The 14,799-nt window shown below is 43.7% G+C and overlaps 1 protein-coding gene across 1 annotated transcript; it reads left to right on the top strand.

Moving 5' to 3' along the window:
* Positions 1-155: 155 nt before the first annotated feature.
* On the top strand, positions 156-11,044 carry LOC130198487 (large neutral amino acids transporter small subunit 2-like). The gene is made up of 13 exons (XM_056421654.1): positions 156-161; positions 3,488-3,517; positions 4,012-4,204; positions 5,121-5,325; positions 5,579-5,730; positions 6,782-6,907; positions 8,615-8,768; positions 9,000-9,123; positions 9,264-9,367; positions 9,630-9,726; positions 9,809-9,958; positions 10,096-10,273; positions 10,630-11,044. Exons 1-13 carry the CDS (start codon positions 156-158, stop codon positions 10,761-10,763), a joined length of 1,653 nt encoding a protein of 550 aa, XP_056277629.1. The 3' UTR covers positions 10,764-11,044.
* Positions 11,045-14,799: the final 3,755 nt, after the last annotated feature.

The raw sequence follows: 14,799 nt of genomic DNA, 5'->3' as shown, positions 1-14,799 counted from the left end.
TCAAAGTTTAATTTAACCCTTGACGACTACAAAAGTTGTTAAATATGCTCTTCAATCGTGCGTGGCCCCACCAGCTCAGCAGACTCAACCTGACTCCTGCTCAGCCCAAAGTGCGACTGAAAGCGCTCGTCATCGAGACACAATATGCGGAATAGATGGCGGTACTCGCCGTACTCTTTCCTGTTTTTTTTTAAAATATCGTGAACCCAAAACCTCCTTTTTTGGGGCTTGTTCCTCCTCCTCGTCCAACAACACACCGAGGGCGAGAGTGCGACGTCTGCTTGAATCCATTTTGTTGATTTAAGTGTTATCGCCCTGCGCTCGCGCCCTTGATGTTTTCTTTTTTCACCCACCTCTACATACTGGAAGCCCAGTATCAAACTGTGGCCACAAAAAAAGGCCAAAAAAGGGTTAGGGCTAAAAAGGGCCCCATCCCATTTGTGAATCCCACAGAACCAAACCCACCCCGGGATGGGGTGTAGGAGTAGTCACACAAGGTGACTCTCGCCAAACCGTCCCGACCCGTTGGGGAGGGAGGCGATTCGTAATCAGACTCGCCGATGAATCGCTCCCCCCGTGTCGGCGGTTCTGAATCCTGTGGGATTCACAAATCCCTGCTGTGCTGCTTTGCTGGAAATCACTTCTACTTATAGACTCTGGTTCGGTGCTCCGCTAGCTGAACGGCGCTATCCTTAATTAACTCAGGGCTCTCAAGTTTTGAAGACAGGCAAGAGTGACATATCCATCATCACCCCCAGAACGAAACTTTCGGATATCAGTCGCACGCAATTCCAGGATGCTTTATTTTCATTGGTTGCTGGATTAAATCTTACCCAGATACAACAGATACGGGTTTTTTCTGATTGGCTATTGTGTAGCCCATTTCTTTTTTTGATTGGCTGATAAGTGGCTCCTCACAGCAGAACTCCAGGGGAGCGCTTGATTCCTCCACGGTGAGGGCAGCGCGGCCAGCTCATGTTTGCGTGCTGCGGCACATTAAAACATTAAATAGCCGAGAGGTTTTTTTCAGCATGAGAAATACGATGTGTGGCGGGAGTGCGTGACTTAAGACCGAAATGCGTGACTGTCACGCTCAATGCGTGACACTTGAGAGCCCTGTCTTCTCTTTAACTACTACACACTTAATAACTATCAAAATGTATCACCGCCGAAGCGAGCGAACATACCTTTAATATATATATGGCACTTGTGTATGTTTCTCACCTGTAAACACCAAGACAGACTCGCATCAATAGCTGGTCACTTTCTGTGATTTGCTGGTCTAACTTGTTTGTTAAGACTAGAATTACGGGCCAGTCATGGAGAACCCGCTACTGCCCCCTATTGGCGAACACAAGTATCGCCCTGCAGCAACTTCAGGTGAAAGCGGGATAAGGAGGTGAAATAAGGATGATGGGGGCAAGGTACTAACACACTACAATACAACAACAATTCTGACAACAATGTTTGCCCTTAAAATTTCCAGGGTGCCACATATGTATATATGTACTTATGTGTGTGCATATATATGTATGTATAAATGTGTATATATATATATATGAATGTATATATAAATATATATCCTTATGTGTGTGTATATATGTATGTATGTATATATATGAATGTATATATAAATATATATACGTATATGTATGTGTGTATATATATGTATGTACATGTGTGTATATATATATAAATATATATATATGTATGTATGTATGCAGGCACGTGCACAGACATTTAGGGGGGTAGGTGTTCAAACCAAAAACAAGGGCATCCATCGCCAAAAATGTTTTCTGACAGAGTTGAAACATAAGCAGCATTACACTAATTATGCGGTCCTCGACGTGCGTCTCCTCTTGGCAGGATTTGGACAGCTAGCTTACATTTTCCTTATAAATATGAATTATTACATGGCAACAACAGTACAAGCATTCTGATTGAACAGTACAAGCATTCTGAAAAAAGCCCTGTCAGATATCAAAACACATCTGCTCATACTGAAGGTACTCTGTCATATCATCTGTTCAGATACAGATAAAAGGCCACATAGTGTATAATCAATGCTATGATGGCACCATGTTGTTTCATTAATATCTGGCTGTATTAATACTAATATTACTGCCATTTGTTAAGTGTTGAAAAAGTTGGTAAAAAGTGAACCATACAGATGTTTTATTTATTACTATTATAGATCAATATACCAGTATCGAATTTATGGTATCATTTTTTTAATGGTATTGTATCGAATTCTGGTATTGAGTATCATGATATTTATGGCAGGTATCGGATCATAATCGTGACAACCAGGTAGAGGCAGAACAGACTCAAGGAACAGAGTCATGGCTCAGCAGAGCACGCAAGGCCCCAAAAAAAGAAGTTGGTTCATGAATGACTTTAACCATATTATAATGAAAATATATATTTGTTATTACTATTATTATAGGGCCCGAACACTGACTTAGTCAGAACAGAGGACCTATTGTCCCCCCCCCCCCACCCCCATGTCACCTTTTTTACCCCTCATGAGTTTGCAGGTATAACACACACAATACATGCAACACTGGGGTCAAATGGTTAGTGAAGTGTACTTGACAGATAACACAAACAGTCCCCGTTCGATCTTTTATATTTTCTTTACATCTGTTACCTGTGTCATACTCTCATGGGTCCTGGTGTAATCCAGAGTGAATAAATTGCCCACGATAGGAAAGGCCCGGGGCCCCGGGGGGAAGCTTCCCGGCCGACGGTTCTTGATATAATCTGCAGTGAGGATGAAAACTACAGTGAAGAACAGCAGACTTTTGACATCCCAGTTAATTAAGGATCCAAATACAGAACAGATTGAATCCATTCTGCACTCGAGGACTCAAGCCTGTCTAAATAAAGCCTGTCCTTGCTTGTCATATAAAAGACTGCCGTGTTGCCCAGAGCCAGTAAGCTCACCTATTGCTCTCCAGAGGGAGACTCAATATTGGCTCTTAGCAACAGAGCAGAGGACTCTGCCCTCCTCATGTTTTCAAGATTCAAGATTCAAGATTCAAGATGTTTTATTTGTCACATACACACACAGGGTGTGCAGTGAAATGAAAGTGGCAATGCTCAGCAGGAATGTGCAAGGGCAACAAGTACACACTATTTACAATAAAAAACACAATATTTACAGTAAGTGTGTGTGTGTGTGTGTGTATTGTGTGTTTTGTAAAGGGATACATTAATAAAACAGAAAAATGCAGACAGACGTATCCATAAAAGATCATACATTGTGTTAAACTATTGTTTTCAGGTATGTAGCCTACGACTAAGTTAGTTGACAAGTTTACACTTACAAATTCCCTATAATATATATAATTGGTAAAAATGGTGACAGATTTGTGTCTTGGGCCTTTTTAATCGAAGAATATAACAAATAAAAAGGAATAAAAAGTTATATTCAGGCAACTTTAGTGTAACCACGCTGTAAGGATAAACTCGTGTGTGTCTTCAGGCACTGAGTCCTCGCGAGAAAGGGCGGGAGGTGAGACGTTTTGACAATGTGGGCTCCGCTGCGCTGATTGGTTGAAAAATGTAACTTTTCTAATTTATCGAGGCGGTTCAGCTGGAGGTCTTCTGATATCTCCTCCAGCCGCCGGTCGAAGGCCCGACATGAAGCCCGTCACCTAGCAGGCAGCAGCCCAACAAGGTGGGTCCTCACTCCACGAGCCCTTTGAGGTCTTACTCCCAAAGACAAGGCGCACGCGCTCAGGTACTGACGACTTAATGAGCAATTTTGGGACTACTGTGACTGTCGCGAGGCCGGTAGAACCCGCGAATTTGAACTTTTTAACCCCTTCACATTTACCAGTTTTTAATGTCACGTCACGTGTCTCATTCGACTCTTTACTAATTTGAGCACGAGCCTCCTGCAGCCTGGGACACCGGCGTGTTTCGCCTTTGAGCGACGCTGGAAATGAGAATTCGTCCACCTAAAACATAAATAGACTAACCCCCTCTTTCATTCTGCGGTCTCAGAGAAGAGGCAGCCTCAGCCTGAGGATGGCCAGCGGCAGCAGCGGCAGCAGCGGCGTCGGCAGCGGCAGCGGCAGCATCCGCGGGGTCAGTCCCTCTGACCCCCAGGCGGACTCGGGGTCAGATGCCGGAGCAACCTCCGGGGTGGCTCTGAAGAAACAGATCGGCCTTCTCAGCGCATGCGCCCTCATAATCGGTAAGACCCGATGCTTAGGCAGTGACGCTCCCAGCGGGTTTTTAAGTTTAAAGCGACAACAAAAAAACATTTGTTATGACTGAATTGAGTGTGTGTTGCCCATCATCAGCACTTCTTACTGTGATGCTTTGTTGTCATACTGTGTGGGTTTAAATACGGGCTTAGGAACCACACGTTGATGTACGAAAGCTACATGAAAAAACAAGGTTTTTACTTTTGTCAAAGCACCAACTTGGAGTAATGACGTCACCAAATAGCCTAATGCCTAAGGTTGACATTTTGAGGATGTCAGTGCATTATCTTTCTTTTTTTAATCAAATGGCGCAGACTTTTTACTTTGTACTTAAGACTATAATCTCTCCATCGCCACTCTCTTTCCACGATTGTGAGGTCAGGGCATCCTCGGCATAGAGATGAAAGAACAATGAAAAGGAATCCCACTAATGAGGCCGTCTTAATTGCTGACAGTTTTCCATCACCGTTTTAAGCATTGTTGGAATGTGGTCTGTACCGTTTTTAACGAGCAGCTGTGGACTCGTTATAAAATATTTATTGTGGATAAATTATTGTAAAAGCTTGTGTGTCTTCTACCGCCGCCGTTTAAGTCTTTTTCATGCCGTTTACACTCAAGATGGCAAACGCCTTCTGTAAATGACTCTGGGTAGGTGGACAAAAAATTTCAGTGTATGACTCTAAAATCATATCCTTTTTTTTTTAATAGCCTCGATCTGTTTCAGTGGCTTTAGTCTTGTTTTCATGCTTCCCATTTTCCATGAGCATAATACTTGTACAGAAGAATTGTGACATTTCATTGCATTCAGCTAGTTTTGTATGTATTTGAAATGGCCTTGATATGCCAGAGCATCCAAACAACTGCTTCTGACTTAGTTTCTTAATTTCTCTTCAACTCCCTCAGGTAACATCGTTGGATCGGGGATCTTTGTGAGCCCCAAGGGGGTCCTGCAGAATGCTGGCTCAGTGGGTCTGGCTGTCATCGTGTGGTTGTCCGCCGGAACCATCACAGCGATCGGTGCGCTCTGTTATGCGGAGTTGGGTGTGACCATCCCCAAGTCGGGAGGAGACTACTTGTATATCACCGAAATCTTTGGAGGAATGGTTGGGTGAGGACAAATGCTGTTTGTGTGAAGCCCCCATGATCAGGATTTAAAGGGGCAGCGTCGAGGATTTAACAGCTCCATTAACGGACATGAACGATGGTATTAATACTCGCCTCCTTAAGGAGGCTGTAACCGATGTTTGCTCTCTTAGGAAACCACATTACAGGATGCAATCTCCCTCAGCAACCATGTTGGCCATACGACCATTTCTGAGTGAGACTCGAGTCTCACGGACCCCCCGCTGTTGTCCCTCCAGGTTTCTGCGCCTGTGGATCGCGGTGCTGGTCATCTCCCCCACCACGCAGGCCGTGATCGCGCTCACCTTCTCGAACTACATCCTGCAGCCCATCTTCTCCTCCTGCCTCCCCCCAGAGATCTCCACACGCCTGCTGGCTGCCGCCTGCCTGCGTGAGTCATGGAATTAAAACCCCGAGATTAAATGTCTGTCGTTTCAGGCCAGAGCACTAAAGGACACGGAACATGACACGGCATTCAAAGCCCACTTTGAAGAATTAATTTCTGGCATGAATTTATTTCCTAATGGCCTTTTAAAACCCTTTTTTGTTATAAGAATTTGTGTGTGGGAGGAAAATACCTCTTGAGATGATTTAGCCACCTCCGTACTGGATATATATTAGCAGACTTAACAGACTTAATGTCTTTATCTTTTTCTATACTGGATTGATGGAAATGTTCATGTACCATTGAACCCTCAGCCCTAGTCCAGACTCAACTTTAAACAATCACGCAGTATTGGGATGACCACATTGGCACAACACACTAAACTAAGATGTGTTGATGGTGCTCAGAGCTGAATGCTAACGACCGCCTCACAGAGGTTTAGCATGGCCGTAGACTTGTTAAGTTCGACTCTGATGACTCGTAACTACCTGGATGAGATGCCGAGTGGCTGGAGTCCACCTTAATGTGTCCAGGTAACCCTGGGAAATGCATGTTATACTAGAACACGGAGGCTCTGACAGAAATGCAGGCGTTCTCTTCTTTAGGTGACTCCAGTCACACTTATGCCAAGCAACGTTTAGACTACTTTAAAATAAGTTCCACTCAAATTATCAGCATGCAAATACTGGCTCTGTTGCTACCTTGTGAGAAGAAACATCTTGAATCGGACAAATTCATTGCATTTTCATTGGAAAGACTCATCTCTACAAGATGGACGTGTGATGCAGCGAAATACTCCAACTGATTTGACTAATGTTTATACCACATGCCTTTTCTTTTCAGGTTAATAATGTGTTATAAAGCAGCGTTTTCTAGTCTACATTTACTCTCTTCTATTGAAGTGCCACACGGCTAGTCCACTGTTCTTTTTTTTCATAAAAATGTCTGTTTTATTTGCTCTCTCGTAGGGATACGGGAAGGGACCATATTTGCTCTTTGTATAATGGGCCCAAAGCCTTCCTCCCACACACACTTCGCTCTCTCCTTCCTCCCGCAGTGCTCTTGACGTGGGTGCACTGCTACAGCGTGCGCTGGGCCATATCCGTCCAGTACATCTTCACAGCCGGCAAGCTTCTGGCCTTGGGGCTCATCATCGCCCTGGGTGTCGTTCAAGTATGCAAAGGTAGCGCGTCTTTCATCCAGACTGTTCCTTCAGTGTATTCACGTCTCTCATCCACACCGTTCCTTCAGTGTATTCACGTCTTTCATCCAGACCGTTCCTTCAGTGTATTCACGTCTTTCATCCAGACTGTTCCTTCAGTGTATTCACGTCTCTCATCCAGACTGTTCCTTCAGTGTATTCACGTCTTTCATCCAGACTGTTCCTTCAGTGTATTCACGTCTTTCATCCAGACCGTTCCTTCAGTGTATTCATGTCTTTCATCCAGACCGTTCCTTCAGTGTATTCACATCTCTCATCCAGACTGTTCCTTCAGTGTATTCACGGTTTTCATCCAGACTGTTCCTTCAGTGTATTCACGGTTTTCATCCAGACTGTTCCTTCAGTGTATTCACGTCTTTCATCCAGACTGTTCCTTCAGTGTATTCACGTCTTTCATCCAGACTGTTCCTTCAGTGTATTCACGTCTCTCATCCAGACTGTTCCTTCAGTGTATTCACGTCTTTCATCCAGACTGTTCCTTCAGTGTATTCACATCTCTTTCATCCAGACCGTTCCTTCAGTGTATTCACATCTCTTTCATCCAGACTGTTCCTTCAGTGTATTCACATCTCTTTCATCCAGACTGTTCCTTCAGTGTATTCACATCTCTTTCATCCAGACTGTTCCTTCAGTTTATTCACGTCTTTCATCCTCACCGTTCCTTCAGTGTATTCACGTCTCTCATCCAGACTGTTCCTTCAGTGTATTCACGGTTTTCATCCAGACCGTTCCTTCAGTGTATTCACGTCTTTCATCCAGACTGTTCCTTCAGTGTATTCACGTCTTTCATCCAGACCGTTCCTTCAGTGTATTCACGTCTTTCATCCAGACTGTTCCTTCAGTGTATTCACGTCTTTCATCCAGACTGTTCCTTCAGTGTATTCACGTCTTTCATCCAGACCGTTCCTTCAGTGTATTCACGTCTTTCATCCAGACCGTTCCTTCAGTGTATTCACGTCTTTCATCCAGACTGTTCCTTCAGTGTATTCACATCTCTTTCATCCACACCGTTCCTTCAGTGTATTCACGTCTTTCAACAGAGGGTCCATATTATTTTGCCGTTTGCGAGCGAAGCTCAAGTCGACTGCTTGCATGATGTCTTTCATGTTTCCCCCATGTCATTTGATCAGTATTTAGAGGTCTGAATAGGAGGCAGTGTTTATCAATAAATATGTAGTTTGACTAACTTATACCCCCCCCCCCTATTTTACCAACCCCTTACGTGAAAACCACCGTCTTCCGATAGGATGCCAACATGTCAGCAACGCTCTGCCACCATCACAATAAATCACAAAACATCACAATACAGTGTCATTGTGCCTCCCACATGATTTGTGATTTCTATGTGAAGGGATTACAGTCATAGCTCTACATCCCACTCATTGATCTGCAACGCACGCAGTCATGTGACCTAGCCACATGCACTTTGTGACATGCAGGAAGTGATTTATGAGAGGAATACGCAGTGGGCTGAATTCTTGTACTGTTAAAAAAATGGGGCTTGATGGTCACAAGTTGGTCAACGCATCTAAAATGCTGTAATGGACTGTAACAACCCTGTGACGGCGTGTTGCGTCTGGCGGCCTCTGCTGGTCAGGCTGTGGTAGTGAAGGACAACCGTCACGATGGCCTTCAGGGGGATTCTGACGTTGGCCGTGTGGTTCTCAGGTCACTATTTCTGGTTGACGCCAGAGAAATCTTTTGAGACCTTCCAAGACTACGACGTCGGTCATTTGGCTCTGTCCTTCCTCCAAGGCTCCTTTGCCTACGGAGGCTGGAGCTGCCTCAACTACGTCACAGAGGAGCTGGTTGACCCGAGCAGGTAAAGGATTTTAAATTAAACGTACAAATGGTTTTATGAAGACCTTTTTTCAAACGAGACGAGAAGTTCTAGAGCTCATTCTCATGGCTCTCAAACCTGCAGTAAGAAGGCCATCCATTTCCATTTCGTGTTTTCTTTTTATAAATCCAAATGTTGGATTCATTTCTCTGTGGTAGCATCAAACATCAGTCACAGAAAATGTTTAATGCGCCTTGTCTTCCGTCCTCCCAGGAATCTGCCTCTTGCAATCATCATCTCCATGCCCCTGGTCACCTTAGTTTACGTGGCCGCCAACCTGGCCTACGTCACGGCCATGAGCCCCCAGGAGCTGCTGGCCTCCAACGCCGTGGCAGTGGTGAGAGGGCGTGGCCACACCGGTCACATCTGAATGTATATGCGTGTCTCTTTTAAATGTCTTTAGTTGTTCAAGTGTGTACTAGTGCTCTTGTCCCCCCCTCCCCCCCGTCTTCTCTCTGCTCCTAAAATTTCTCCCAGACATTTGGAGATAATTTGCTGGGAGTAATGTCGTGGCTCATGCCCATGTCTGTGGCACTCTCCACCTTCGGGGGGGTCAATGGCTCCCTCTTCACATCGTCTCGGTCAGTTGGAGTTCCCCTTCTGTCCAGTTCATCTCATTGCAGCTGCTGAGGTTTTGTTTTCACACTTTCCCCCCCACCCCACCCATGCTCACGATTGTACCTGGAGAGGACTGGACCGGGCCGGGGGGGCAATGAGAACCGTAAAAAGGAATTTAATAAAGAACATGGGCGCTGTAAAAGTTAATCTTCATGGCTAAAGTAGATTTCAGATTGTTTGCGGAGCCTCGTACGTTCTCCACTTCTACCTCTGGTTCTGTCTCAGGCTGTTTTTCGCCGGAGCGAGGGAAGGCCACCTCCCACGTCTTCTGGCCATGATTCACGTGAAGAGCTGCACTCCCATCCCAGCCTTAGTGTTCAGCGTGAGTCTACTTTTATTTATTTATAGTCCTTGTCGTCTTGTGCCGAAACGTTAACCTCCTATTCTCTTCTCCCCACGTTCAGTTTTGCTCCACCCTGCTGATGTTGTGCACCAGTGACATTTACACCCTCATAACCTACGTGGGCTTCATAAACTACTTCTTCTACGGCCTCACTATCGCCGGGCTGATTTTGCTACGCATCCGAGAGCCCAACCTGTATCGACCGTTCAAGGTGAAGACTTTTAGGCCAAACTTCAATTTAATTCATAACCAATGACCCACTTTCAAAAACCAACACGCACCAAGATGGGTAGCACATTTCCTTTCAGTTTTACTCCATATGTGATTTGCCTCCTCTTCCTCCACCAGGTGAACCTGGTATGGCCGATGTTCTACCTGCTGGTCTGGGCCTTCCTGTTGGTCTTCTCCCTCTACTCTGAGCCTGTCGTCTGCGGTACTGGTCTGGCTATCATGTTGACCGGTATCCCCGTATATCTCCTGGGAGTCTATTGGGAAAACAAGCCACAGTGTTTGGATATTGCTATTGGTGAGAGCAATGTTCCTGGGGTCTTGCATAAAACTAAATGTTATTGGATCTCTGCTGGCTGCCGGTGGGACTCCGCCCCCGCGCAGTGAACGCAGTGGGGTTCCTCGTTAAATGTAACGGATGTTCCCTTTTGCTGCATTAGTACGCATTAAAGGTGAACCGGCTTCATTTGGCAATTTTAAATGTAAAAATGCAACTAAAAGTATTTTTCGCGGATTCAAATGAAATATTCTACAGGCGTAAAACTACAAGATTTATTATAAAGTTAACCACCGTGATGACATGACAAGATGTTAAAGGGTTACATGCGTAACAATTTACTCTTACAATCAAAATGTTTGTCTCCTTGCATCCAGGTAAAATTTCTCATCTGTGCCAAAAGCTCTGTGTGGTGGTTTATCCAACCGTGGCGGATAGCAGGGGGCCTGAGGAAGAAGATCCAGACGAAGAAGTTACAGAAGAAGAAGATGATGATGATGACGATGACTGAACATGTGCATGAACGAACGCTGGCAATGTCAAACTTTTGGGTTAAAAATAAAAAGTGTTTTGTGAAGACCCTCAAAGTTATCATGTATATTCACGCTCGCCACCCTTTCGAGATGTGGTTTTGTGAAAAACTGAAATGATGACACTTGTCTGTTTCATGTTGGAATTCCACTGTGTCCTGTCTTAAGATGCAGAGAACATTTTTTTAAATGAAAGTTGTATGTACTGTTCAGGCTCTGTTGATCTTACCTGATTATCTGTACACTAAAATGAACAACTTACCACATGGTTTAATGTCTTTATTTTTCACATATTAATAATCCATTCAAAATGTTCCCCTTGAGTACATGGCGGCAGGGTTGGCTTTAGAGAAAATGTTCTCTTATCAACACTATGGAGTTGAGAGCTGGCTGATTTGACTGAATATGCAGTACTGCAGCTTTTCCTATAACAATACATATGTGGGTGTTGGACAGAGCCCATGGTAAAAATGTAAACTGTCTTTCAGAAGCTTTTTTTATTTTGTTTAGAGGCCCTCTAGTCTTCGTGGTATTTGCACAGTGCTGCCTACTCCACCTCATACATGTTTTAGCCACCTGTCGGAACACCTGACGGAGAAGGGGCGGAGTCCACGCACAATGAGCGATCGAATTGCGGAAGTCATGGAAGGCTGTGACGAGCAAGGAAGCAACCTGGCTCAGGATTTCACATTGCACTCAATCAGAGCGGGAAATGGATGTTTTTACTTTCAAAATAAAAGCCTGAATCTCTTGCCTGCCAAATGAAGCCGCATGGATGAGATATTTTGGCTTGTTTAAGTCAGAATTCTTAATTCATGCAGCTTGTCATATTTATTTGCTTATGTTTATACACTTACAAATGCCTACAATTCACAACATGTGAGTTCGGTGGTATTGTCCCGAACCATAAATATAATTTCCAAGGGTAAAAATACTGGCTTGCACTAAGCCTTTTGTTCTCTCAGGGGTATTTGTACACTTTGACTGTTGGGTAATCCAGCCTTTGCTCTGCTTAGTGATTAGATTTGTTGCCACTAAAATTTAATTTCAATTCAATTCAGTTTATTTGTAGAGCCCATTTTCACAAATTACAAATTTGTCTCAGAGTGCTTTACAATCTGTACACATAGACTTCCCTGTCCCAGAACCTCACATCGGATCAGGAAAAACTCCCAAACAACCCTTCATGGGGAAAAAAGGGAAGAAACCTTTCGGAGAGCAACAGAGGAGGATCCCTCTCCAAGATGGACAGGTGCAATAGATGGGTCAGCAGTGTAATTCAAAAGCTACTGTTTTAAAGTTTGTTATGAACCTCTTTCACCTCCCTTTAAAGGACACTTTTTCATCAAGAAAAGTCCACTTGCACTCAAGGGAATATTTGGGATATGTGTACTTTAAATATATTTCTTGTGTTGTATTATATTTACAGGAGGATGCAACTTGACTTGGTCATGACAACTGACAAATACATTTATCCACGGTCTTCAATGATTATATTTGTCCAGGAACAGTTTTCTACACTGGTAGGCCTAATCCATTTTTGTGACCATGCCATGTGGTTGAAAGGCCTGAACATAAGCGATCCAGTAGACCACTGGTTTCTAAGTTACTGTAGTAATAAGCCTCTTGTAGAATTGACTGGTTACAGCAGGCAAAGTGAAGGTCATGCTATTAGTCACATATGTGCTGTACCTACTATGACACGTCAAAATGCCTGCTGTTAAAAAACGTTGTGTAGGCAAATTGGTGTTAAAGAACATATATTTGAATTTATACAAATTTGGATACTGAACATGATTTCATCTTTTTTCTATCGAGCCAGGTGGATTTCCGCTGGGGGAATTTACATTCATGACCTCAATATTTCGGAGAACTGGCAGTGACCCATGGCTCTTTACCAGGCCCGGGGTGGGTAATCGGGAGAATCGGGAGAGTTCCCGGTGGGCCGCTTCACTTCTGGGCCGGTCGAGAATTTTATTTGTTGACATTTGTCACGTTAGTCCATCTTCTCTTAAAGTGGGCTACACACGTTCCGCATTCTGACACCGCAGCCTCTGCATGGGTTGTACCATGCGAGGAAGTTCACCCCTCCCAAATAATAGAGTTGGTTCAGTCCATTATGGAACTCAACCAACTCAGTTTGGGAGAGGAGAACTTCACCCCTCCAAAATCGAGTTGGTTCGGTCCTTAGCCGTCTTTTCCAAAAAGTTTTCTCAGCTACGGATAGCTGGGCCGCCCGACCGCAACGATACGGCCAGGGAGGATGGACGGGAGGAAGAGGGCAGGAGGGCTGAAAAGCCAGGTTGAAAAAAGGAAAGCCATTGGAGGAGGATGCTGCCAAATGTGCCAAGCTTACAGATTTATTTTCAAGAGGAGAAACACAAGTGGCAACTGGTAAAGAGACAAAAGGCCTAATGATTAGCAACATAACTATTCGGCTAACGTTGTAGCCAGTGGTGTAGTGGTCCCTGGATAAGTGGGTATACAAAGGAGAGTTGTTGACGGGCACCAGCGGTGATTGAGAAGTGGGTATACGCTATGCTGACTGAAAAATAAGTGGGTATACGCCGTGATATCAAGGTGATACCATGGACTACACCACTGGTTGTAGCCTTGATTAATATCATTGTAGCGTTGTCAACCTATTCCCAAGCAAAATATTAAATGTAATTAAAATATTAGCCTTTTTATATCACCCAAAATATGGTGATCCATAGACTTTGCAAATATTGATATATACTATTGATATTGAAGTATGCAGTAATATGACTGAATTTTTCTTTCTAGCTTCGGAGCAGCAGATAAGAGTCTCCTGCTGAAGATGATGAGCCCGACATTTGCAATGAGGAGGCCATGACTACAGGGACAGGTAGAGAGGATAACAGAGGAAACAATCTGAATTAAAGTTATATATTCTAAGAAAGAGCAGTACAGTACTTGATGAACCAATATGCATTGTTTGCTCAGAAGTGGGTGTAGTAAAGGAGTAAATCACCACTATATAATACTCATGCAGAAAAATGATAATGACCATGACCATGACGGCCCCCATGAGGTCTCACTCCAACAAATCTGGCCTACTGCCTCATCTGAGTCTGACACCCCTGCTACGCCCTTCTGCCTTTTTAATGTTGTGCATATTTTTTGTTAACTTCTCATGTTAAGTGCATTATTAGGTTCCGCGGCGACTGCGGCGTAGAGGAACCTATTGTTATTGTAAGGATTATTATTATTATCCTAAGAAACGTCGACTGCCCGCACAGCAGACTTAAATTCCACATGCAGAAGCAGACTGGTGAAAATTTTCATATTATTGAGTTTTCGTATTAGTACATAAAGAAATGGCTCTATAGCGCCCCTACAAACTTTCTTTTCAGTAGCAATAGTTTTCTTCCCCCGATGACCGATTGACTTGAGATTTGGTCCACAGGTCAGAATTGACCAGCTCTACAAAAAAGCCTCTCAGACCCCTAAGCTCCGCCTACTTAGATTTTCCGCCATTTTGAATTTCTTTAAAAACTGTTTTTTTTCAACTTCTCCTAAACGCTTGGTCCGAATCATATACAACTTGTTGTGGTTCATTATTGATTCAATGCCATAATAAATCTTTGAAAGATAGTTAATATGTCATTGCGTAGAGAAGATATGGACCAATGAACATCCAAGGGGTGTGGCCTTATTTGTAAAGACACCTAACTTCCAAATCACTTGGACTATCCTCACCAAATTGGTAGCCTATGTCCACAAGGACACCTTTAACCTACCTTAATTTTTTCATAACGTTTGAACATTAGGGGGCGCTATAATCAATCCCTCAAAATATGCCTTTTTCATGATTTTTTAACTACTCCTAGAGCTTAAACCCGATACATTCCAAACTTGGCCTATATGGTCTTGAGACCTTTGTCTTGAAATGGCCTTAAAAGATTTCAATAATATTAAACTTATTCGCCATGAAAATTGACGTTGTTGTAACTCGGCCATACATAATGGAATCTGCTCCATATTTCTCATACA

Source organism: Pseudoliparis swirei, chromosome 8 (genome assembly GCF_029220125.1).
Source record: "Pseudoliparis swirei isolate HS2019 ecotype Mariana Trench chromosome 8, NWPU_hadal_v1, whole genome shotgun sequence".
NCBI classification, from domain to species: domain Eukaryota; kingdom Metazoa; phylum Chordata; class Actinopteri; order Perciformes; family Liparidae; genus Pseudoliparis; species Pseudoliparis swirei.
Note: the sequence above shows the minus strand (reverse complement) of the source record. Positions and strands in the feature narration are given on the sequence as shown.

What these genes read in the sequence shown, in the direction of transcription:
- LOC130198487 (XM_056421654.1), top strand. An exon ending in TGTCGTTCAAGTATGCAAAG is followed by an intron (nt 6,908 to 8,614) that starts GTAGCGCGTCTT and finishes TGTGGTTCTCAG; the next exon opens with GTCACTATTTCTGGTTGACG. An exon ending in GTGTTTGGATATTGCTATTG is followed by an intron (nt 10,274 to 10,629) that starts GTGAGAGCAATG and finishes CCTTGCATCCAG; the next exon opens with GTAAAATTTCTCATCTGTGC.